This window comes from Vulpes vulpes, chromosome 3 (assembly GCF_048418805.1).
Source record: "Vulpes vulpes isolate BD-2025 chromosome 3, VulVul3, whole genome shotgun sequence".
Classification (NCBI taxonomy): Eukaryota; Metazoa; Chordata; class Mammalia; order Carnivora; family Canidae; genus Vulpes; species Vulpes vulpes.
In genome coordinates, this window is record NC_132782.1 from 125,785,178 (window position 1) to 125,810,231 (window position 25,054).

General features: G+C 35.5%; 1 protein-coding gene across 1 annotated transcript in view; it reads left to right on the forward strand.

Moving 5' to 3' along the window:
- The window catches only part of PLPPR5 (phospholipid phosphatase related 5), a gene marked incomplete at its 5' end in the record, with an annotated part of 121,137 nt that extends 98,404 nt beyond the window's left edge, over positions 1–22,733 (forward strand). The window contains one exon of the mRNA XM_072751309.1: positions 21,994–22,733. Within this exon, the coding sequence (XP_072607410.1) occupies positions 21,994–22,026 (33 nt within the window). The remainder of the gene's footprint in view (positions 1–21,993) is intronic.
- Between the last annotated feature and the right edge of the window lie 2,321 nt (positions 22,734–25,054).

Genomic DNA, 25,054 nt, shown 5'->3' on the forward strand with positions numbered 1-25,054 from the left:
CTGTTTTCCATAGTGGCTGCACCAATTTACATTCCTACCAACAGTGCACAAGTCCCCTCTTTTCTCCACATCTTTGCCAGCACTTGTCATTTCTTGTCTTTTGATAATAGCTATTTTAACAGGTGTGAAGTGATAGCTCATTGTGATTTTTACTAGAATTTTCCAGATGCTTAGTGATGTTGAACATCTTTTCATGTATCTGTTGGCCATCTCTATGTCTTCTTTAAAAAAATAAAATTCAGAATTTTGCTCATTTTTTCATAAAATTAATCTTTTTGCTGTTGAGTTTGATGATTTTTTTACATATTTTGAATATTAACCTCTTATCTGATATATGATTTGCAAATATTTTCTCCCATTCAGTAGGTTGCCTTTTTTTTTTCTGATGGTTTCTTTTGCTGTGCAGAACCTTTTTAGCTTGATGTAGTTCTACTTATTTATTTTTGCTCTTGTTGGTTTTGCCTTTGGAGTCAGAGCCAAAAAAATCATCACCAAGATCTGTGTCAAGGAGCTTACTGCTTACGTTTTCTTCTAGGAGTTTTATGGTTTAGGGTGTTACATTCAACTGTCACTTACATTTCGAGTTAATTTTTGTGTATGGTGTAAGATAACGATCCAGTTTCATTCTTTTACATGTGGCTGTCCAGTTTTTCCAACACTATTTACTGAAGAGACTGTCCTTTCCTGTCCATTCTTGCCTCTGTTGTCATGAATCAATTGATCATATGTTCATGAATTTATTTCTGGGCTCTCCATACTGTTCTATTGACATATGTGTCCATTTTTATACCAGTACCATTCTGTTTTGATTACTATAGTTTTTTAATATAGTATGAAATCAGGGAGTCTGATACTTCTAGTTTTGTTCTTCTTTCTCAAAATTGCTTTGGCTATTCAGAATCTTGTGTTTTCATAGAAATTTCAGGATTGTTCATTCTGTTTCAAAATGCCAATGGAATTTTGATAAAGGGATGCCTGGGTGGCTCAGTCAGTCATTGGTCTGCCTTCTGCTCAGGCCATAATCTCTGATCCTGGGATGGAGCCCCACATCAGGCTCCCTGCTCAGTGGGGAGTCTGCTTCTCTCTCTGCTTCTTCCTTTCCCCCACTGCTAATGCTCTCTCTCTCTCTCTTTCTCTTAAATAAAGAAATAAATAAGTAAATAAATAAAACCTGTAAAAAAAGAAAAAAGTTTTTTTATAAGAATCGCATTGGATCTGGAAATTGCTTTGGGTAGCATGGGCATTTTAACAGTATTAATCTTCCAATCCATGAACATTTATTCATTATCCTTCCATTTATTCGCTTTCTTTAATTTCTTTCATTATTGTCCTGTAGTTTTCAGTGTACAGGTCTTTCCCTCCTTGATTAATTTTAATCCTACACTTTGTATCCTTTTTTATTCAACTGCAAGTGTTTCTTCATCTTTCTTTCTAATAGTTTGTTATTAGTATATAGAAATGCAGTGGATTTTTGTATATTGACTTTTTTGTATATTGATTTTGTATCCTGCAGTCTTATTGAATTTGTTCATTAGTCCTAAGAGTTTTTTGGGCATAGTCCTTAGTTTTTTCTATATACAGCATTATGTCTTTTGCAAGTAGTGAAAGTTTACTTCTTCCTTTTCAGTTTGGATTTACTTCTTTTTCTTGCCCAATTGCTCTAGCTAGGAATTCCAATACTATATTGAAGGGAAGTGGTCATAGTGGCATCCTTGTCTTGTTACTGATCTTAGAGGAAAAGCTTTCAGCTTTTTCATTGGGTATGAAGTTAGTTTTGGGCTTGTCATATATGGTCTTTATTATATTGAGATATGTTCCCTTTATACCCACTTTGTTGAGAATTTTTATCATAAATGGATGTTGAATTTTGCCAAATGCTTTTTTATATATCTATTGAGATGATCATGTGATTTTTATCTTTCATTTTGTTAATGTGGTATATAACACTAATTGATTTGTGGGTGTTGAACAATCCTTGCATCCCTGGAATAAATCCAACTTGATCATGCTGAATTATCCTTGTAATGTGTTGCTAAATTTGTTTTGCTGAAATTCTGTTGAGGATTTTTACATCCATGTTCATAAGGTATATTGGCCTATGATATTTCCAGTGGTATTCTTTTTAGTTTCAGCATCAGAGTGTAACGCTGGCTTTGTAAAATATGTTTGGAAGTGTTCTTCCCTCTTCTGTTTTTTTTTTTTTTTTTTTGAGTTTGAGAAGAATTGATATTAATTCTTTTTAAAATATTTGGTAGAATTCACCAGTGAAGCTTTCTGGTCCTAGACTTTTGTTTGGCAGGAGGAAAGGAGATTGCTGATTTAATCTTCCTACTAGTAAGATTTTCTAGTTCTTTATGATTCCATCTTGGAAGGGTGTATGTTTCTAGGAATTTATCCATTTTTTCTAGGTTGTTCAATTTATTGGTGTCTAATTGTTCACTTACGATCCATTGTATTTTTGTGGTACAAGTTATAATACATCTTTCACTTCTGATTTTATTTATTTGAGTCCTTTCCCTTTTTTCCTGATGAGTCTAGCCAGAGGCTTGTCACTCTTGTTTATCTTTTCAAAGATTCTGCCACTTTTGATGAAAATTCATGAAGAGTCTTTTATGGGATACTTACAAAGAAAGAAAATGTCATGTCATTTTGATTGACCAGTAATCTTCTGGCAAAGTTTGTTTTTAGTTAGATGCCAATTCTGGTCAAAAGAGTTGACTTAGTGTGTTCAGGCTGCTATATCTAAGTGCCAAATAAACAATAGAAATTTATTCCTCAAAGATCTGGCAGCTGGGAAGTCCAAGATCAAGATGTCAGCAAACCTAGTGCTTGGCGAGAGCCCATTTCCTGTGTCCTCACATGGCAGAAGGAGTGAGGGAGCTCTCTGGAGTCTCTTTTATATGGACACTAATCCCATTCATGAGGGCCCCACCCTCATGACCTTATCACTTCCCCAAAGACCTTCCTTCCAAATACCACCACACTGGGGGTTAGGTTTCCACACTGAATTTGGGGAGGACACAAACATTCAATCTATAGCAGGAGTTATCTAACTATCCCAATGATTTACAGTGGAAAAGGCTAACTGCTAGGCAGGCTGTCACTAAGAAAATTGTCCCTGTACTCTCACTCCCGGGTACAGGCTGACCTTGCATCTGTGGCATTTGCCTGTTTTCTCTTCAGAGATTTCTTTTGTCTATAATTAATGAATAAGGAGTACATTGACATTCCTTCCAGGGATTCTCCTGGGTCAAGCTGCATTCATCACAGCAGCAAAGCACTGAGCACTTTTGTCCTTTTCTCTCTCTCTCTTTCTTTCTTTCTTTCTTTTTTTCTTTCTTTCTTTCTTTCACTCTGCTTATTCTCACTCTAAGGCAAACCACTGGCATTCAGATTTGAATAGGTAAGCATATGCAAATAATAATGTGTGCATCTGTATTATTGATTTTAACTCTAAGAAAATCTAAGGAAAGGAATAATTTAGCAAAAGAACAAAAAACTCTTAAATATATATGAAGATGAATGGTATTTGATAGAAAAGGGTGTATTTGTAATAAATCTAAGAGTTTATATCTACATATGTGTGTTAAGGCAGTTAGGCCACGATAATCACTTAGAGCTAATTTGAAATAATCTTGAGAGTTAACTTAGTGAATATAACCAGGTATAATAGATGCTTTTTTGAGAAAATAATTTTGTTTCTATCTAAACCTAGGCATTATTTTTTCTTAGGTTTAAGTGATCTTATCAAGTGAGTCAAAAGGAATTCCCTTTGCCAATAACACGAATGATAGGGATAATTTCCAAGATTACAGTTTTGTATTTTAGGTAAGGGACTTTTCACCAACCTACACTACCCAAGAAGCTCATAGTGTAAAAGCACACCCTGATTAACAGAACTATCACCTAAATGAAAGTGGTAAGCCATGATGACAGTTCCAAAAATCTAAAAATGTCATGTGTGTATTATTACAGATGGAAATTACCATGTTTAATTCCCATGGCTATTGCAAGGGAAAATAATATGCATAGGAACATTCTAAGAGAATTCACAATGAGAAGCATATGCATTGACCTTTACATTTACTGTTTTGCAGATTATAAAATCACAAGGGTCAAGGAGAAGCCTGAGCTGAAATTAAGGCAGAGTGGAGGTGGGGGGCAAATGGAGAGCCAGGCTTTTACAGCTGGAAATCCTGAATTTAAAGCCTTTTTTGATTACTTAATAACTAGGTGGATTAAAGAAATTATTCCTCCTTAACTGAAAAATTGGTACAATAATGACTCCCTTGTAGGGTAACTGTTGGAATTAACAGATCACAAATAAACTTCTTGGTACATTGTAGGTGGTTAGCACAAGTTAGTTCCCACCTTCAATAATATGATTCCCTTAATAGGATTTTCATCTTATCTCAGACTAGGAAACTCCAATAGATGTATTTCATAGACTTAAAAGTTTATACAGATTTTCTATGACATACATAGCACAAGTGGCAGAAAATATTATAGTATAAAATTTTGCATACATTAGTGTCATAGCAATAGCAAAACAATCCTGTGGTTTCTTGCCAAGACAAATATGATTATGCATTACGTGCTCTCTGTGATAAATTCCTTTGAGGTTTCAGAATGCTGTGCATGAATAACTACGGCAATCTATTTAAGATTTAGTTGCTTTCCTATAATGCAAATCTTTGTTTTACAGAACTGCTGAACTGTATATAAATGTTATATAGGACCTTGTCAAAACAATTTTATTAGTGATCAGATATTGGAATAGTTAGTGAAACTAAATATATTCATATTTTAGGCATTTTTCCTCGATCTAAGCTTTGAACACTAATGAAAAATATTTGAAGTAAATGAGTGTTTACATGCTGTACTCTGTTCTCATTTGTTAAATTTAATTTTGCTTAAAAAAAGTCAATTGAGAAGGGAAGCTTAAAAATTCCAACAGACATCAACATTTTAGGTTAGAAAAACTAATGCATTCTGTTATTACTTTGCCATATGTCATTTTTCCTATTTATGTTCCCATATATTTAGTATTTTTCCACACTATTTATAAATCATAATATCCTACATAAAGAATAAAAGCCAGATTTTTTTCAGTTATCTAAATTGGCCTTTTATAAAAGCAACTTTTCAATAAATTACTTTTGAATATAAACATGCTTCCTCATCTTATTTGTGTGAATAAATATACAGTTGATGACTGCATCTTTAAATTATGTGATTCTTGCAGTCAGCAGTTAAGGAGAGAATAAAACAATGATAGATTAAAAAATAATCCTTGATACACACACAATTAATTATACATAGGAGACAGCTCCTACCCATTCATTCCCCTCTTCTCTCAGATTTGTTCCCAAATGGTGGACTGTCCTAGAGACACGTATGGAGGCCTTCAAAACCGATCAAGAGCACCGTGACACTATGAATGCTTTTTGTAGAGAAAATGTAAACTTTTATATTAATAAAACTAGGAAAATAAACAATAAACTCATTCACAGTTTTATGAAACAACCATAATTTTTTGTTGTTTCAATCAAAGAAGCAAGTAATTTGTGTATATTGTTTAAAATGTCAAAGTCTGGCAAGCAAAACAAAGGTAGATAGAAACTATCCATATCCCACCACAGTGATCACTGGAAACTTTTTCTTCTTTTTTAAAAAAGATTTATTCATTTGAGAGAAAATGTGCACGTGCATGTGTGCACATGCATTGGGAGGGGGATATAGAATCTCAAGCAGACTCCCCACTAAGCATGGTGCCCACTGCCCCAGCTCTATCCTCTCTCCATCTTAGGATCCTGAGAGCATGACCTGACCTGAAATCAAGAGTCAACTGACTGAGTTGGCCCTGGAAACACTTTCTTAAGTAGCCTTGATGATCCCGTGAGTCTATATGTGGATTTGTATATAGTACGGGATTTCCCTGGATGTTCTTTTCTGTAGTCTGCTTTTGTTTGGACAACAGTATATCAAAGATATGAATACAGATCAATAAATCTAATACTCATATCAAGCATAAGAGTAAAAGCTAATCTTTAGGAGAGCTTAATATGTGTCTGCAAAGAACTTCACACATTAAACATCATCTTATTTATTTATTAAGATTGTATTTATTTATTTGAGACAAAGAGTGAGAGAGAGCATGATACTGAGGGAGAGGCAAAGGGAGGGAGTAGCAAACTCTCTGCTTAGCAGGGGTCCTGATGTGGTTTTGATCCCAGGACCCTGAGAACAGGCCTGAGCCGAAGGCAGACTCTTAACCAATTGAGCCACCCAGGCCTCGTTTTATGTTTTATAGAAACTATTTAAGTATATCTTATTATTTCTGTTTTACAGAGAATGAGATATAGAAAGGCTAAATAACCTGCCCAAGGTTACACACCTGGTATGTGTTCTGAAACAAGAATACAGAATTGTATTTTCCGTTTTCCATTTCCAAATATGTTTCATATTTATCACACTTCAAGAGCTCAAGCTCATAATCACTCTGCTATACAATATTACACAATTATATTGAAAAAGTTCTAATTCATATAAATTAACCACTACCTTTGTTAGGCATAGGAGATTCTTTCCACTTCCAATTTCCCATAATTATAAACAATAATAGGGTTAACATCTCTAAAACAGATATCTTTGTAAGTTCCATTAATAATTTATTTAAGAATAAATTCCACTTCCATAGAAGTGGAAATGCTCAGAAAACAAGGATGAGTACTCTTCAGGCTTTTGGTGTGATTCGTATTTTTATGTCTCCAACAATGGAGAATATTACTTTTAATAATCCTCACCAATCTCATAGGTCAAAAATAAATGTTGTACCTCATTTAATTTGTATCTTTTAAATATCCTCCCATACATATATTTTATATTTTTCTTTTGAAACAATGAAATATTGAAGCAATAATTCAATAATTGACAAACCAAATCCTAGGTACCATTTGGCTTTTAGACTTAGTTCATATTGTAGCTAATGGTTTCAATATTTGAGGGGAGGGTATTAAAGGCATACTTTACATTCTATAAAACTCTTTCTTTTTTTGGCACATAGTTTTATGAGTTTTTGTCAAGTACATACCATCATATAATCATCACCATAATCAAGTTATAGAACATTTCCATCACCCTAAAAAGTTCCTTCCTTTCCCTTGTTGGTCAAACCCCTCCTTCAACCCCCAACTCCTGCAACCACTAATCTGTTTTCTGTTCCCATAGTTTTACCTTTCCCAGAATATTGTGTAAATGGATGCGCGCCATCTGTAGCTATTTGAATCTGACTTCTTCCACTTGGCATAATGCATTTGAAATTAATTTATGTTATAATTTACACGGGTAGGTTATTTTTTTCCTTTTTATTGCTATTATTCTGTCATATGTATGTACCACCAATTGAAGGATATTTGAGTTTTTTTAAGTTTTTCACAGTTATGAATAAAGCTGATATAAAAATCCATGTACAAGTTTTTGTGTACATACATATTTTTCTAAATCTTGGATAAACACCTAGGAATAGGGATTGTGGTTTTATAGTAAATGTATATTTACCTTTACAAAAATGTTCCAAAGTATCTGTGTCATGGCTCATGATACTTAAGGTTTTGAAAGGTTCTGAAATGAATCTTGTTGTGACTCATCTAGATTTTTACCAACTGGTACCTTCTGGTGAAAATAGGCAAGTTTTATTTACTTATTTGTTTTAATTTTTTTTCAAATTTTTATTTAAATTTGAGTTAGTTAACATATAGTGTAATGTTGGTTTCAGGAGTGGAATTTAATGATTCATCACTTGTATATAATACCCAGTGCTCAACAACAACATGTCCTCAAAAAAGGGAAGTTTTAAAATGAGTTTTAATCAGCTCCTGGTTGTACAAGAATTTGTCATGCACTTGACCCCTTACCATGTCCTCTGATTCTTCTGTCAAGTAGCACTGAGGTGCTTATATAGCAAATCTAAAGCATTTTAAAAAGTTAAAGAAAAATGAAATAGTAATCCAATTAGGTGATTAAAATGCCAGTGTAAAACAAGGCCTGGGTACAATTTATGGAAGAGTTACCTTTCTTATTATCATTTGTTATATGTAGTAAAATTTTACTTGTAATTAGATTTATAATATATGAGATATGTAACAAGTACCAAATAAGAAGCACTATGGTACATTTCCCAGGATCCATGAGCTTACAGTCTAGTGGGAAGATCAATAATCTTATGAGCAAATATGGGACAGGGTGATGAGAGCTGTGCTAGAGGAGGGCATAGAGGGTGACCTACCTAAACGTAGAAATGCTTGCAGCATCCTCTCAAGGAACAGCCGAAGGACTGTTAGCCAAGTGAGGAGGAGAGAGAAGAATGAGGAAGATAGAGGAAGCAGCTTTTTCAAAGATTTTGTTTGGCAGGTGAGATAAGAGCATGGAGGCAAGAGACTTGAGGGTTCCATTAAAGAGTGTTCAGGTAGGATCCAGAATGAGGGTAAAAGAAATTGAATTGAGAAGGGACAAGATGCGCTGGAGCATAGTAACAGATTAGTGGTTGGGAAATTTCAAAAATGGCCAAAGAAACTTTGTAGTATAAAGGAGGTAGGACAGGAGGTAAACTGGGGTTTTACATTTCTAAAATTTTATTTGTTTATTTGAAAGAAAATATGAGTAAGAGAGAGCACACAAGCCAGAGGTGGGGCAGAGGGAGAGGGGGAAGCAGGCTTCTGAGGAGGGAGCCCGACGTGGAACTCAGTCCCAGGACGCTGGGATCATGACCTGGGCACAAGGCAGGCGCCTAACGACCTGAGTAACTCAGGTGCCCTGGGGCTTTACATTTTCAATGTGGTTGATGGTTGGGAATATAGTTGTGAGCATGCGCCACAGGTCATTAGAGTTAGGGAGGTTAAGAAACTAAAGATAAAGAACATGGATACCCGCATCCACCAAGTACGCAAGTCCATTAATATTAATAGACTCACATGGAGCTTCATGTCATTGTGCTGAGAGACACTGAGTTACAGTGAAACCCAGTCTCTGCTGCAGATCCCAACACCTTTCTGCACTTGCTCTAAGCAAGGAATATAATGTGCAGTTATTCTCAGAAATTTTTGAACACAACAATCATTCAGGATTATTGCTTTTTAAAGCAGTGCTCTTGGGGATCCCTGGGTGGTGCAGCGGTTTGGCGCCTGCCTTTGGCCCAGGGCGCGATCCTGGAGACCTGGGATCGAATCCCACATCAGGCTCCCGGTGCATGGAGCCTGCTTCTCCCTCTGCCTGTGTCTCTGCCCCCCCCCCCCTCTCTGTGACTATCATAAATAAATAAAGCAGTGCTCTTTTTACCAGAGAAATGGTAGGTTTTTTTTTTTTTAAGATTTTATTTATTTATTCATGAGAGAGAAAGAGAGAGAGAGGCAGAGACACAGGCATAGGGAGAAGCAGGCTCCTTGCAGGGAGCCTGATGTGGGACTCGATATCAGGACCCCAGGATCACGCCCTGGGCCAAAGGCAGGCACTCAACCGCTGAGCCACCCAGCGACCCCCAAGATGGTAGCAGTTTTAAAGAGAATTTCTTTCATACACCTGACAGTGTTTACATTGCTAACTAATCACTTTACAACACCTTTAGACAGTGATTCTCAGACTGGTGTAAAAGGGAATCCTTCCCTTATAGCATTTGTGCAAAGGGCACATTTTTGGGATGCACGCCCAGAGATTCTGATCCAGTAGGCCTGGGTGTGGTTGGGCCTGGGGATCTGTAGTGTATCAGCCTCTCAGGTGATGTGGATATGGAGTCAGCTGTGGCCTGGATTCAGCTGGGCCTGCAGATCTTCTGAAACAGTAGTGTTCAATATTGGCTAAGCATTAGAGTCACCTGGAGGGCCTTTAAAACTACCATTGACCAGACCATGCCTCAAACCAATTAAATCCAAGTCTCTGGTGTCATGTCAGTATTTTTTTAAAGCCCCCAGGTGATTTCCAGCATGCAGCCGAGATTGAGAACCCGTGCTCCTAAACATTCATTGTGGAAAGCCTTAAATCCTTGGCTCCTCGGGACTTGGGAATACTTCATAAGATCTACAGCTAATGCTCCAGTAAAAGCCCGGGCTGTCTGTGGTTTAATTAGCTTATCAGTGAAAGCCACCTAGAGACTTCTTCTTCCTCTGGAGAGTAACGATTCTCTCAGAAAGTAGCTTTGAGCCCCCGTCTCCAAATAGTACAAAAAAGAAATTCCAGAATAGAAACAAAGCTGAGTGAATGTAAAACTCTGAGCTGAAAAGCAAACCTCGGTAGAGGAAGAAATGGTTCAAAACAATCTTCTTTCCCATGAGAACCCTGGTTTTATCACATTTCAGCGTTTATGTCTTTATATCCCCAACTTCTTAAAACATGAAACTGTTGAGCATCTTTCAATCTGCTTCACAGCCTAAGTTTGAGGTTCTCTAGTAATTTCTTCTCAAGCAGACCTAACATTGTTTCTCTTTTACTGAAAATACCAGCTTCACAATCTACCAGGAGGAAAACTGAATGTGACGAAGGTCCTAGAGCACATGCTCCAAGTATTACTCCTTTCCCTCCTTCTCTCTTGTGCCCACTTTGTCTCCCTCCAGGGACACAATGAACAAACAAAGGAAGCAAATAGTAAAATACAGAGGGCCAGTATTTAGGAGTATGGCATTCCTTTACCCTCCCATGTTGAAATAAATGTAGGCTGCATCTATACAGCATCAGAATTGTTAATTATTATAGGGCCATGATACCCTATCCTAAACCTTAGTGCTAGATTTTTTCAGTATTCAGTATAAAATAAAAATATTTTATATTTTAGGGGAAAATACTGTGTATTTTGTTATACAAGCAGGGTCTTGGGCAGCACTTTGTAATCAAAGATGAATATTTCTGCAGCACAACATAAAATATAAATTACCTCACAGCATAAATTATCTCACACCATAGAGTATAAATTGTCTCAAAGCAATTCACCACCAAATGAATTTGCACCAATCTTATAAGAAACATTTGGTTTTAAAGTTTGTGTGGATATTGGAATTGTAGACTACAACATTGTGAAATTCCAGCCAGCTATAATATATATGTATTTCTTTCTCTTTGTGCTTTTTGTTTCTTTTTTTATTTTTTCATCTTGTTACCTTGTCTTTATAGAAAATTATAGATGTTCGAGTAGAGATAAGGAACTTGGTTCATATAATCTCATTTAATCTTAGCAAGAATCCATTCAAATGGGTATTATTATTTCCATTTCTCAGACGAGAAAGTTGGGTCTCTCTGAAAGGTTAACTTGCTTGTGAAAATTTCAGTTGTTGTGAAGCCCACCTTCGACACTTGACATTCCTACTACTTGACCACAGAGTCCACTGTACCACACAGCTTCCTTACCAATAGAGGTGAAGACATAAATCATTGAATTAACGACATTCTATGCACAGATCTCATTTTATATTGAGGTTAAAAACCTGAGCTGATTGCTGACAACCTCCTATTAGAACAGAAAAGCTCTTAATGATCATCTTGAAAGAAAGAAACTGGAATAGTATTTAGCCTCAGCATTTGGTCTAATAATAGAACAACATAGAACTTAAAGTAAACTAGTACTTTGTCCAAGTCAGTCAATCCACATTAAATAAGCATTTAAATAATGAATAAAACACATTTTGTAGGTGTCCCGAATCCAACCCATTGAGAATGGTCAAGAAGAAACTTCACAGGGAAGGTCCTTTAAAGACTGTCTTGCAAGGCTCTTCAGCTGGATACTGGGACTAAGCCACTGCGAACATCTTCAATTAAGGCAATAAACGTATGTGCGCTAGAGCGCACTGGCCTTGAAGTTGGGTTGCAAAGCTAAGGCAAATACAGAAAATGTCCTTCTGTGCAGGTTTCTATTGCATCCAAAACTCGAGGTACTTGACTATTGTTATTATTTTACCTTCCAAATGTATTTTTTTTAATTTTTTACTTAATGGGAATTTGGCATTCCTCAACTAAATAGCCCGTAATAATAATGGCTTTTTTGTTTTTCCTATCTGAAGTGCTCTTTTTACATTTCCCTCATATTTTCTTAAAGGGAAATGGTGAGTGGCATGTCTTGTCAAGTGACATGTCATCTCCACATTGTCATAAGTTGATGATAGTTTTGTTTTAAATAACATCTTTTTAAATAAGTGTAATTTCTACAAAGGGAAGTATAGAAGAAATAGTAAAATAGAGATTTTTATGTAGAACTTAGAGCTTCAAAAACTGGCATACTATATAGACTTTAGAATTCACCGAATTTAAGAATCCAAAACTACTTTTCAAAAACAAGTGCTTGTTTTTCCATGGGACCTCTGCACTCAAGGACTGGATTCGGTATTTTGCACTCTGATTTGCTGTGGACTTGAATGAACACTTTCTAATGGATGCAGCACCTTTTAATCTTCAACTTCTTGAGCTCAAACTCTGCCATCTGTACTAGAAACCTCTGTGTGTATAGTGCAAAAAGCAGTAATTGCACTGATCAAAGACCTGACTACTTTCTTCATGTGACTCTGAATTAAACTATTATGCATGAATTTTTAGTTTGCCTACTACATGCTTTCAGTATTATCTACTAATAGGATTTAATATTGCAGATTAAGAATTCAGCCAGATTAAAAGGGGAAACCTCTCATTACCTGGTTTTGCCTCATAAGAAACACATTTCTCAAGACAGGTGACCTGAAAATAATAAATGAAATTCTGGCTTTTTCTATCACTGAGAAAAACGCTGAAAGGAAGTGAGCACTACCATAACTTCCTTCATAGGAATTATGCCATGTGTATATTTCAAATTATGCATTTACATACGTTGCTAATGTAATTTTTATAACATAGAATCAGAGTGTTTTAGGGATGGTAGAGACCTTAAATAATTACCCTTGTACTTTCTCTAGATTCCTTCAGGGAAAAATCACCCCTATGTTAAAGAGACTTAATCCTAGTTTTTAAATCTTACTCAGCTAAGTAATCCATCTCCTTCATTCTGTGGTGTGAGTCCATTTGCTCTTAGTGAAATTGATGAACAGATGGCCCCCATGCTCTCTGTATACTCCTTTCATGTACTTAAACCCTATTATTAAATTTCCCTTTAATTTTCTCTTCCCTATGTACAGTCACTTTAATGTTTTATTTTCATCTGTTTAATCTCTCTGCTAATGCCAACCTTTAAATGATAAGCCGCAAGCAGCATCCTTCTAATTCCAGTCAGACAGAAAAAAAATCATCTCAGAAGTTAAAACTTAAATGTGATGTGAAACTAAAAGGGTGCTAATTGGAAAAAGCGGGAGTTGGGATCTAAAAATGTAGTAGGTCTGGAAACTGTAGTCTAACTTGATAATGACTTAGCTTAATGCAAAGGGTAATATTGTTTGGACTCGATGGGCAGTGAAAGGAAAATCCAGTGACCACTGAAACATGATTTTAAAGGCCCAGACTGAACCCAGTATTTCCTAGTTCTCCATAGTACACTTCGAGATACACATCTGATGCCATATATCTTAAGTGTCCTTACACCCCTGTTTGGGACCATCTCAATTCCAGCCTATTGTACTCTGTGTATTATTAGCAACCCTCTCTAGGGTTTAGATCATAATGTACAGATACATCCACCACAATATTCTTTGTCACTCTCTTCAGCTTGCACTTGTCACTTGGCTTTCCTCTGCTTCTGTCCTGCTTTGCACTGATTATTAGTGATTTGTTTCTGATACTTTCTCTGTTTTATTAAGGTCTTTTAATATTTCAGTTCTACCTTCCAAGGTGATGGTCGTCTCCTTCACTTAAGATCATCTTCAGCAAAATTAATGGGCCGTGTAGACACTTGATTACTTGGGCCAGTGGCCTTCAGAACACCAACCATTTTCTCTCTTTTGTCTCCTTTCCTTTATTTCTGTTGTCACCTTTTCACTCCTTTCCTACCCACCGTTGCCACTGACCCGTTAATCTTCAATTTATGTCTTAACATCTCTCCAGCAATTACTATGTGCTAGGTCCTGTCCAGAGGTACGACACCCCCGCCAGTTTTGTAGTGAAACACTGTGTATCAGATTGTATTTTCTCAGTTCACAGGTTTCAAGTTCCCACAGGGCCACTGGAAATAAAATTATGATGTCCTGTTTGCACAGGTCTGATGGCTTTTATCCAATCACAGTGTATCATAAAGCTCTGACAATCCTTTTTGTCCTAAAGTCATGCTTGTGCTTTTGTAAGAGAAAATCAAGAAGACTCAGAGATGAGTTACTGAGTTCCCCAATGTTTTCATCTTGCATTTTTAAAATGAGAAATTACAGTTTCTTAAGTATTCTTGGTAGTTAGTGAAAAAGGCAGTATGTTCTGCTCACTACTGACTCCTACTGTTTTTCTTTAGGTTTAAGTGAGTCAGACCTGGAAAATAATGCTGTAAGCACTAGTCAGTGATATTCTTCTAATTCTGGTTTAATATGCCTAAATTTGGTACAAATGAGTTTTAATTTCTTCACACACATTTTGTGAGTGTTTTAACTAGTTAAGATGCTTTAACTTGAAACGTTCTACATATACATGGAAGAAATTTCATGGCATGCATTCATTACATGAAATTCTGTTTATGATGTCCTTGACTTAAGAAGAGTCAATACGGAAAACTACTACGAAAAACACTTCAAGCAGGTAATATGGTAAAATCCTTTTGTAATGCTGCTCTTATTGGTTGGGGCTGTCAAGTTTATTACATCTTGATGTAACCCTATATGTAACATGATTATGTCATATCAATTTTCCACTGCAATACTTCAGAAGCCATGATCTGGCCCTCTGTATATCTGAAAACATTTGAATAGTAGCCCTTCCACAGGGTGTTGCTTTAAAGGAAAGGGAGGAAGAAGAGGAGAAGAAAGCCCTGCAAGGAATTCTATAATTGAAGGAAACAACAGAAATTGCAGTCTGCAGTCTTTGATTCATGAATTCAAGACTGAAATGTTTGGAGTGACACTGCCACAATGACAACACAGGTTGCTCCTGACTTTGCTCCCCACTGCCCACAAGAAGAATCACCAAGAGCTGTTTAAGAACAAGACATCGCTGAGAGAATCCTAGACCACAGGAGCCTTCAGCTCCTCCAGTGAGCAAAGAGAATCCCAAAGGGAAACCAGCTCCCCCCAACCCCAGAACTGTGGGTTGCTTTGAAGGAATCCCTATTCTGATCTCACACCATGGGAATTGCTGGGTAATCTGCAGGCTCAGCTATGGGGAATCTGCATGTGATAGAGAAGCAGGGAGGGGCTTGCAACAACCAGCCCACGGATCTGGGCAGACCAAATTCATACCTGCAATGCCCAAGTAGTAATCCCAACCAGCAGTTTGAGTAATCTCCAGGACCAAACTGAGGGTGCACTCTGACTAGGGGGATCAGCGGGGTGTGGATCTGCCCAATCCAGATCCTTAAATGAGGACTTCTGCCGGCCTGCAAGCCTGGTTTCCCCACACCCAGGTGAGGAGCGAAGTGTCTTCCAGCCCCTTTGGTCCAGAAGGGCTGGTGACAACTTCTGTAAGCAGTGTGGCCCAGCGGTACCTGAGAGACAGGGAGGCAGAGCAAAGAGAAAGCCAGGACTGGGCATGGAGCATTCCTGTGCTTCCTCCCAGGCAAGGACGCAGCAACATAATCTCACCTGCTGTGGGGAGTGTCCTTTGGTCCCATCTAACCAGAAGGACTAGAGACAATGGAAGCTATCCAGCCCAGTAACATTAGACAGACAAGAGGCAGACAGGCGGAGCCGACAGTATGTAGAACAAAGCCTTTGGCGTGTTAGGTCAGGGAACTTGGGGTATAGGTCAGCTGGAGTTAAGGTAACAAATAGAGCTTTACCAACTTTAGAGCTACTTCTCCTGCTGTGTCCAGGCAGGGAACCAAATTCATACCCCACTCATCACTGAATACAGCCTTCAGCCTGTCCAACAAGGGAATGAGAGCAAGCTCCACCTGCCCAAGGAGTTTACTAGCAGACACAACCAGAAGCCCAAATTGAACTGACTGGTGAGGAACTATTCTCTGCCAAAACAAACCTATAAAATCTGGAAGAGGAGTCTAATTATTGAAATGCACAGGATACCAATCTAAGGAATCAAGGATCACAAAAAAATCAGGTAAATATGGTACCACCAAAGGAAACTAATAAAGTTCCAAAAATATCTCTAAATAAATAGAGATCTATGAACTGTCAAAGAATTCAGAATAACCCTCTTTAGGATGTTTAGTGAACTACACATTAAAATTAAATATAAAAATAAATAAATAAATAAATAAATAAATAAATAAATAAATAAATAAAATTAAATATAGTTATAGATTCTGCCATATGGTAACAATGGTACCTAATTCACTTAAAACTCTAGTTTAAAAGTTAAAAAAAATAACATAGTAAAAATAACCTTAACTATGATAATCTGTTATTTCACAACATAAAACATGTAACTTGTAATAGCACTAACCTAAAATGTGAAGGAGAGGAAAAATAAAAGTATAAAGTTTATAAATTCTCCACAAGTTAACTTATTATCAGTTTAAAATAAGTTATGTTTAAGATATTTTGTATGTGCCTCAAGGTAACCACAAGGGAAAATTCTGTAGAAATTAACACAAAGGAACACAATAAAGAAGTTAAAGCATTCTGGTACCAAAAAACATCAAAACACAAAAATGACAGCAAGATAAAAACAAGGAACAATGGATTTATTTTTTAAAAATGGCAATAGTACATTTTTACCTATCAACAATTACTTTAAATATAAATGAGCTATGTTTTACAATTTAAAGACATAGAATGGCTGAGTGGATTTTTTTTAAAAAAAGATCGAACTATATGCTGCCTGTAAGAGATTCACTGTAACCTTGAAGACACTCAGAGATTGAGAATGACAGGATGGGAAAAGACATTTCAAATAAATGGCAATTAAAAAAGAGCAGAGATGGCTCTGCTTATATCAGACAAAATAGACTTTAAGCTAAAAATGGTAAATAAAAAAGTCATGATATAATAATAAAGGGGTCAATATATCAATAAAATATACCAGTTGTAAGCATTTATACACCCAACATTGGAGCACCCAAATATATAAAGCAAAAACTAATAGAGCTAAAAGTAGAAATAAACAGTAATACAGTAATAGTTGGGGACTTTAATACCTCACTCTCAACAATGGTCTTCCAGACAGAGACTCAGTAAGGAAATAGCAGATTTGAATACTATAGACCAAGTGGATCTAACAGATATATACAGATATCCAACAATAGTAGAATATACATTCTTATCAAGCACACATGGGGCATTTTTCTAAGACAGACCATATGTTTGGCTATAAAACAAGTCTTAGCAAATTCAAGATTGAAATCATGCCAAGGACCTTCTCTGTCCACAATGGGATGTAACCAGAACTCAATAACAGGGAAAAAAAAAACTGGAATTAATGAATACGTGGAAATTAAACAGCACTTTCCAGAACAACCAATAGATCAAAGAAAAAGTTAAAGGAGAAGTAAAGTTTCTTGGGATGAAAGAAAGTGGAAATGCAACATACCAGAACTTGTGGAATGCAGCAAAAGTAGTTCTAAGAGGGAAGTTTACAGCAATAAATGCCTGTATTAAGAGAAAGAAAAATCCCAAGTAATCTAACTCTCACTTTAAAGAATGAGAAAAAGAAGAATGAATTGAGCCCAAAGCTGTGGAAGCTAGGAAACAATAAAGATTAGAGCAGAAATAAATTAAACAAAGAACAGAGAAAGAAAAAACAATAGAAAATATTAGCCAAATTAAGGATTGGTTCTTTGAAAAGGTAAACAAAATTGACAACCCTTATCTAAACTAACCAAGAAAAAAAGACAAAGGACTCAAATCAAAATTATAAATGAAGAAGAAGATACAGTAGATACTATGGAAACTTAAAGGATCATAAGAACTACTGTGAAAAACTATACACCAACTTACTAAGACAGAATCAGGGAGAAATAGAAAATCTGAAAAAACTAATATTAGTAAGGAGATTGAATCCGTAATCAAAAATCTCCCAATGGTGAAAAGCCCAGGACCAGATGGTTTCACTGGTGAATTTTACCAAACATTTAAAGAATTAATAGCAATCCTTAAATTCTTCCAAAACATCAAAGGAAAGATTCTAAAACTCATCTTAATAGGTGAACATATCCTAATACTAAAATCAGAAAAAGATTTACTAGAAAAGAAAACCAAAGGCCAATATCCCTGATGTCTATACATGTTAAAATTCCCAATACGACACAGGCCTACCTCATTTTATTGTGCTTCTCTTTATTACAGTGCACAAATACTGTGATTTTTTACAAATTAAAGGTTTATGGCAACTTTGCTTCGGGCAAGTCCATCAGTGTTGTTTTTCCAATGAAATTTGCTCACTTAATGTCGCTGTCTCACATTTTGATAATCCTCACAATATTCCAAACGTTTTCATTATGATTATATTTGTTACGGTGATCTGCGGTCAGTGATTATGACTTACTGAAAACTCAGCTAATGGCTAGCATTTTTTGGCAATAAAGTATTTCTTAATTAAGGTATGTTCATTGTTTTTTTAGACATAATGCTATTGCACACTGAATACACTACAGTATAGAATAAATACAACTTTTATATATACTGGGAAACCAAAAACATCTTTTGACTCACTTTATTGTGATACTTATTTTGTTGTGGTTGTCTAAAACGAAACCTTCAATATCTTCAAGGTATACTTGTACTAACAAACTGAATCATTCATCATAAACAAGTGTCATTTATCCCTGGGATGCAAGAATGGTTCAACATATGTGAATCAATCAGTATGATACCACATGTTAATAGAATGAAAGAAAAGAATCACATGATCATTTTAATAGAGAAAAACATTTGACAAAATTCAACATCCATTCACAATAAAACTCTTAACACATGAGGCATAAAAGGAATGTTTCTCAACATAATAAAGGCCACATATACCTAGCCTACAGCTAACATCATACTCCGTGATGAAAAGTTGAACACTTTTTTCTCTAAGATCAGGAGCAAGACAAGGATGCCCACTCTCACCACTCCCATTACATAGTCCTCCCATTACAAGTCCTAGCTAGAGGAGTTAGGCCAAAAAAAAAAAAAAGTATCAGAATTAGAGAGGAAGAAGTAGTAAAATTAAAATTTACTCTATTTACAGATGACACGATTTTATAAGAGAAAAATCCTAAAGACTCAACCAAAAGCAGATCTAAATAATTAGTTTAGTAAAGTTGCAGAATACAAAATTAACATACAAAAATCAGTAGCATTTCTATTCACTGACAATTTTTTAAAAAATAAATCAATCCCATATACAATAGCATCAAAAACAATAAAATACTTAGGAATAAATTTAAGGAGGTGAAAGATCTGTACTCTGAAAACTCTGAGACACTGATGAAAGAAATCAAAGAAGACACAAATAAGTGGGTATCTCATGTTCATGGATTGGAAGAGTTAATATTGTTAAAATGTGAATACTACCTTACCAAAAGCCATCGGTGGTTTCAATGCAACCCCTATCAAGATTCCAATGGCACTTTATACAGATTTAGGAAAAAAACACTCCTAAAGTTATATGGAATCACAAAGACCCCAAATAGCTAAAGAAATTCTGAGAAAGAAGAAAAAAGGCATCACAGTTCCTGATACTATACTATAACACAATAGTTATTAATATAATCAAAACAGTATAGTACAAAACAGTATAGTATATTAATATAATCAAAACAGTATGGTACTTTATAGTACCATAAAAAAAAGACAAATAGACCAATGGTATAGAATCGAGAGCTAAGAAATAAAACCAACCATATATATAGTCAACTAATATTTGATAAGGGAACCAAGAACACTCAGTGGAGAAAAGGTAGGTTTTCTTTTTTTAGTAAATGATGCTGTTATAATCGAATATATACATGTAGAAGAATGAAACTGGACCTAGGGATCCCTGGGTGGCTCAGCGGTTTAGCACCTGCCTTTGACCCAGGGCATGATCCTGGAGTCCCAGGATCGGGTCCTGCATTGGGCTCCCTGCATGGAGCCTGCTTCTGTCTCTGCCTCTCTCTCTCTCTCTCTGCGTCTCTCATGAATAAATAAAATCTTTTAAAAAAATTAATAAATACACATCTAAGAGAAAATAAAAAAACATTTAAAAAACTGGACCTATATTTATACCACTTAGAAAAATTAACTCAAGAGGGATTAATACTTGAATGTAAGGCCTGAAGCCATGAAAATCCTAGATGACATAGGAATAAAGTTCCTTGAGGAGTCTTGGCAATTATCTTTCTGATAGGACACCTAAAGTATAAGCAGCAAAATCAAAAATAAATAAGTGGGACTACATCAAACTAAAAAAGTTTCTGCACAGCAAAAGAAACCATTAACAAAGTTAAAAAGCCTATGGAATGGGAAAAAATATTTTCAAACCATATATCTGAGAAGAGGTTAATATATATATATATAATATATATAATAACATATATATATTATATGCAAAGGACATGTATAGACATTTCTCCAAAGAAGATATATGAAAAGCCAACAAGCATATGAAAAGATGCTCAACATCCCTAGCCATTAGGGAGATGCAAATCAAAACCACAATGAGGTATCACCTCATGTCTTTTGGAATGACCATCATCAAGAAGACAAGAGATAGCAGATGCTGGCTTGCATGTGGAGAAAAGGGACCCCTTGTGCACCACCAATAGAATTGTAAATTGTTGCAGCCATGTCACATGACCCACCAAATCAACTTTTGGGAATATAGCCAAAAGAAAAACACTAACTCAAAAAGACATCTGTACTTCATGTTGATAACAACACTATTTACAATAGCCAAGACCTGGAAACAACCTAAGTGCCCATTGATGGAGAGATGTATAGAGAAGCTGTGGTGTGTATACACACACACACACACACACACACACACAGAAATATTATTTAGCCATAAAAATGAAGAAATCCTACCATTTGTGACAACAGGGATGGACCTTGAAGACATATGCTAAATGAAATCAGTCAGATAGAGAAAGACAAATACTGTATGATTTCACTTATATGTAGATCCTAAAAAAACAAAAACAAAAAACTTAAATTCATACACAGAAAAAAAAGAAAAAAGAAGAGATTTGTCCGTCCGAGGTGAAGAGTGTGGGAAGTGGGAATTGGAGGAAGATGGTAAAAAAATAAAAACTTCCAGCTTTCAAGTAAATAAGTACTAGGGATGTAATGTACAACATGATGACTATACCTAATACCACTGTATGACATCTAGGAAAGTTCACGAGAGAGTAAACCCCAAGAGTTCTTAGCACAAGGGAATTGTTTTCCTTTTTTTTTTCTTTCTTTTAGTTGTATCTATATGAGAAGATAGATGTTAACTAAACCTATTGGGGCGATCATTTCACATCATGTAAATCAAACCATCACGCTGTATGCCTTAAACTTACACAGTGATTTATGTCCATTATTTCTAAATAAAACTGGAAAACAAATGAAGTGTTTAAGCAGATCTTTGTCAACCAGCAAATGCCTTTTAGTCTGAGCATTTCACCAACTCATTGTATGCCAACTGTCTCACTAGGAGCAATTAATGTGAACCTCCAAGCCTCAGCATTAAAATCCCATTACCAGTAAGCAGAATATTAGTGTCTGGGATTACCATTTTCATCTCTCCACATTTCAGTGTTAATTGTGACCACGATTTCTTAATCTATTGGGTGAATTAAGAATATTGAATAAAATCTATAATTAGCCATTAAATGTATGTAATGATACATAGAACTTAAATGCATGTTTCTGCAACTTAAACGTAGATGGGCTACAGATTATATTAAGCTAATGGTCATTTGTAAAGCACTAAATATCTTTCAAAGCCAATTTTCCCAGGACTCTGACATTGTAATTCCATTCTCTTTTCCAGAACCATATCACCGCCTTTGCAGAAGTCACATGATATTGAAGAAGATGGTCTGTCACTACATTGGACATCATCCCTTTTCACCATCCACTCATAACACCCAAAGTTTGTTTGATTACAAAAGAAATTTATAAAGTTGTCTAATAATTTTTATAATTTTAAAACCAGTGTCCACTTATCTGTTTCCCCCACTAGACTGTGAGCTCCTCAAGGGCAGGACTGTGTCTTTCTTCTCTGTATCCCCAGCACCTACAACAAAACCTAGCACAAAGTAGGTGTTAAATAAAATGTGACGACCCAATGAAAAAAATTAGTTCTGAATTAAAACACATTAGTTTCTCGCAGAATCACTGATACTGTGTGAAAAGAAACCTTAACACAAGTCATCCTGTATAAGAAATTCCCTCCATTTCAGTCTAGTTAAGCTTTTTAGTTGCTCATATATCTATTTAGCAGTATACCACATTTCATTTGAAGTGGACTTTGAAAGTCATGGGGGTTTTATGTTATTTTTCAGCATGACATTATTTCCATTCTAACAGATTTCAGTGTGTGAAATTACTTTACTTTTAGAAAGTATGGTCTATACTAAAATAATGTTTGCACATAATAATATGCTATATTTCACTTAAAATACCATTCATACTATACATTCTAAGACTGGTGCTTCTGCTTTTGAAGGGGAAAATGCCAATTTTTACTGTAATAAGTAATGTATCATAATTAAAAATTATTTATTTGGACTTTTGTTCCTGACAACTGTGGTTTAATTGTTGACTTGTAGCTTTTGAATGTAGGCAGTGTGTAGGATATTTTAAGTGACAAAATCTAGCAGTGGTTCCTATGTAGTGAGCAATTTTCCACTGATAAAGTGTCTTAAGAAGGGTGAAAGTCTCCATTATTAGGGTTTTTACTAGTCAGAATTCCAAATAATTTAAACAGGAAAGAACCACACTCTGACACATAAATTAAAATCTGTAAATGCCAGAAATGTGGTTAACACATTTTACTTCGCATTTGTATAGTACTTTATGGTTTACAAAGGACATTTTTATTTATAATTTTACTTAATCCATATAGTAACCCTGTGTAATAATTGAAAATGGCTTTAGTTTATAAATGCTAAAAATAAAGCCAAGGCAAGGTGGATAATATGCCTAATTCCAAACAACTAGCAGGAGACACTTAAAATTTAAATTCAGATTTTCTGACCCCGAACTTGTATTCTTTTCGAATACACCACAGCTGTTGTATTATTTTGGACACATCAAAACCTTTCAGAGGTGAGTAGAGTCCTGGACAACTGCCTATGTTTTTTAAAAATGAAGATATATCAAAATAGACTTATAAGACCTATGCTGTATTCTAAATATTTATGTTTTAAGAATGAATGCTTTACAAATATGCAATTATATGGTAACCTATTTTTAATTTTCTTTAAAAATAATGTCAAGAGTCTAGATGTGAGGTCTTTTGTAAAGTTGAAACCCAAATCAGGTATATGTCCTGCAACCCTCACCCCTGTGCTCTACACCCCACCTCTCAGTAGAGGCCCCAAAAGACATACCTCACTGAGCAAATGAAATTAAGGATGAAATCATGTGAATATAAGGAAGATGAACCAGGCTACAATTACACCATTAAATGTACTCCTCTACCATAACCTCTCAATCTTTAAAGCCACCCTGAGTAGCTTTGTCTTATATGAGCAGTAGTTAATTGACTGAAATGATTCTTCCTCACCTTGACAGTATTAAAAAAAAAACTACATTTTCTCTGTAATTTCAACAGAAATCAGCAAATAAATATAACCAAAGACTTGTCTATTATTCCCCAAATAGATTTTACTTGCTCTTTTCCACCAATATGGGACTTAAAACACTTTTTATAGGGTCAAAAGCAGAAAATCCATATTTCTACCAAATTCAGACTTCTATATAGCAATTCAGCATGGTTGGAAATTTAAAATATAAAAAAAGTTAGAATGCCTTGATCCACTTTAATGACTTTTTTAAGGCAATAACAGTAATGGGGAATTCACTTACAGGGAATGGAAGTGAAAAAGGATGATTGTAATATCTTCAGAGGCAGGATAACCAGTAAGACTTCTGGAGTCAAATAAGTTCTATAGGTTCCAGAATCAGTTTTCCAAGGAGCCAGTTTGGATTGTTTTTCCTGTTGGAAGCCTTAGCTATATATTCATGTGTAAATGTTGTGTCTTTGCACCTTGCTAAACCAGGTCTGAATACAGGAGTTATAAATTCCTCAGAAACCCAGATTTTATCCAGGATCTGAATAAGATCATCTCACATATTAAATGTTATGGGCTTAAGATTGTGCATTGAATGATCCTGCCATGAGGAAAATTTAGAAGAATAAAAAGATACACATGCATAAAGGCAAAAAGCCAGCACAGAGCCCTGAACTATGATACTATAACTGCAGATAATGAAAAACACCTTTAAGAAAATATTAATTTGTAAATATGTACATATATAGTCTAGTAAAAGCAGGCAAACACATACTTTTCTGATAAAGACATCTTTTTATTCTACTCACTTGGGGCCCAGCAGTATAAATTGGTCAGCTTGAAAATTTTAGTAGTCTCTGTTTGCATGGCAGAAATTCTGCACATGTTCTATCTGATTCCTAAGATTATTTAAAAGGCTCTTTTATGTTAAAAGAGAGGTGAACCTTCTTTGACAGACTTTGTCTTTTCCACTTCTAACTGGGCCTCTCTTTTCTCAGGATCTATCCTAGCCAAATATCACAGTTACATTTACCATACAGTTTCCTTTGTGAAAGAGCAGTAGGGGAGGACATAATTCTCTGCTGTGTATTGTATTTTTCAAATAAATTTTTAAAAATTAAAAAAAATAAGTTTTATTCATTTATTCATTCATTCTAAATCCTTTCTTGGGGTAGACAAAGAATACTTGTGTGATAGAAGTCAGATTGTCAGAATGACTGGGGAATGTTTGCAGAGGGATCACAGTGGTTGACATCAGATCAGTTCTCTGGGCAGCTATATGCTGTGGGCCACCTTGGGATCTTTGCCACCTTC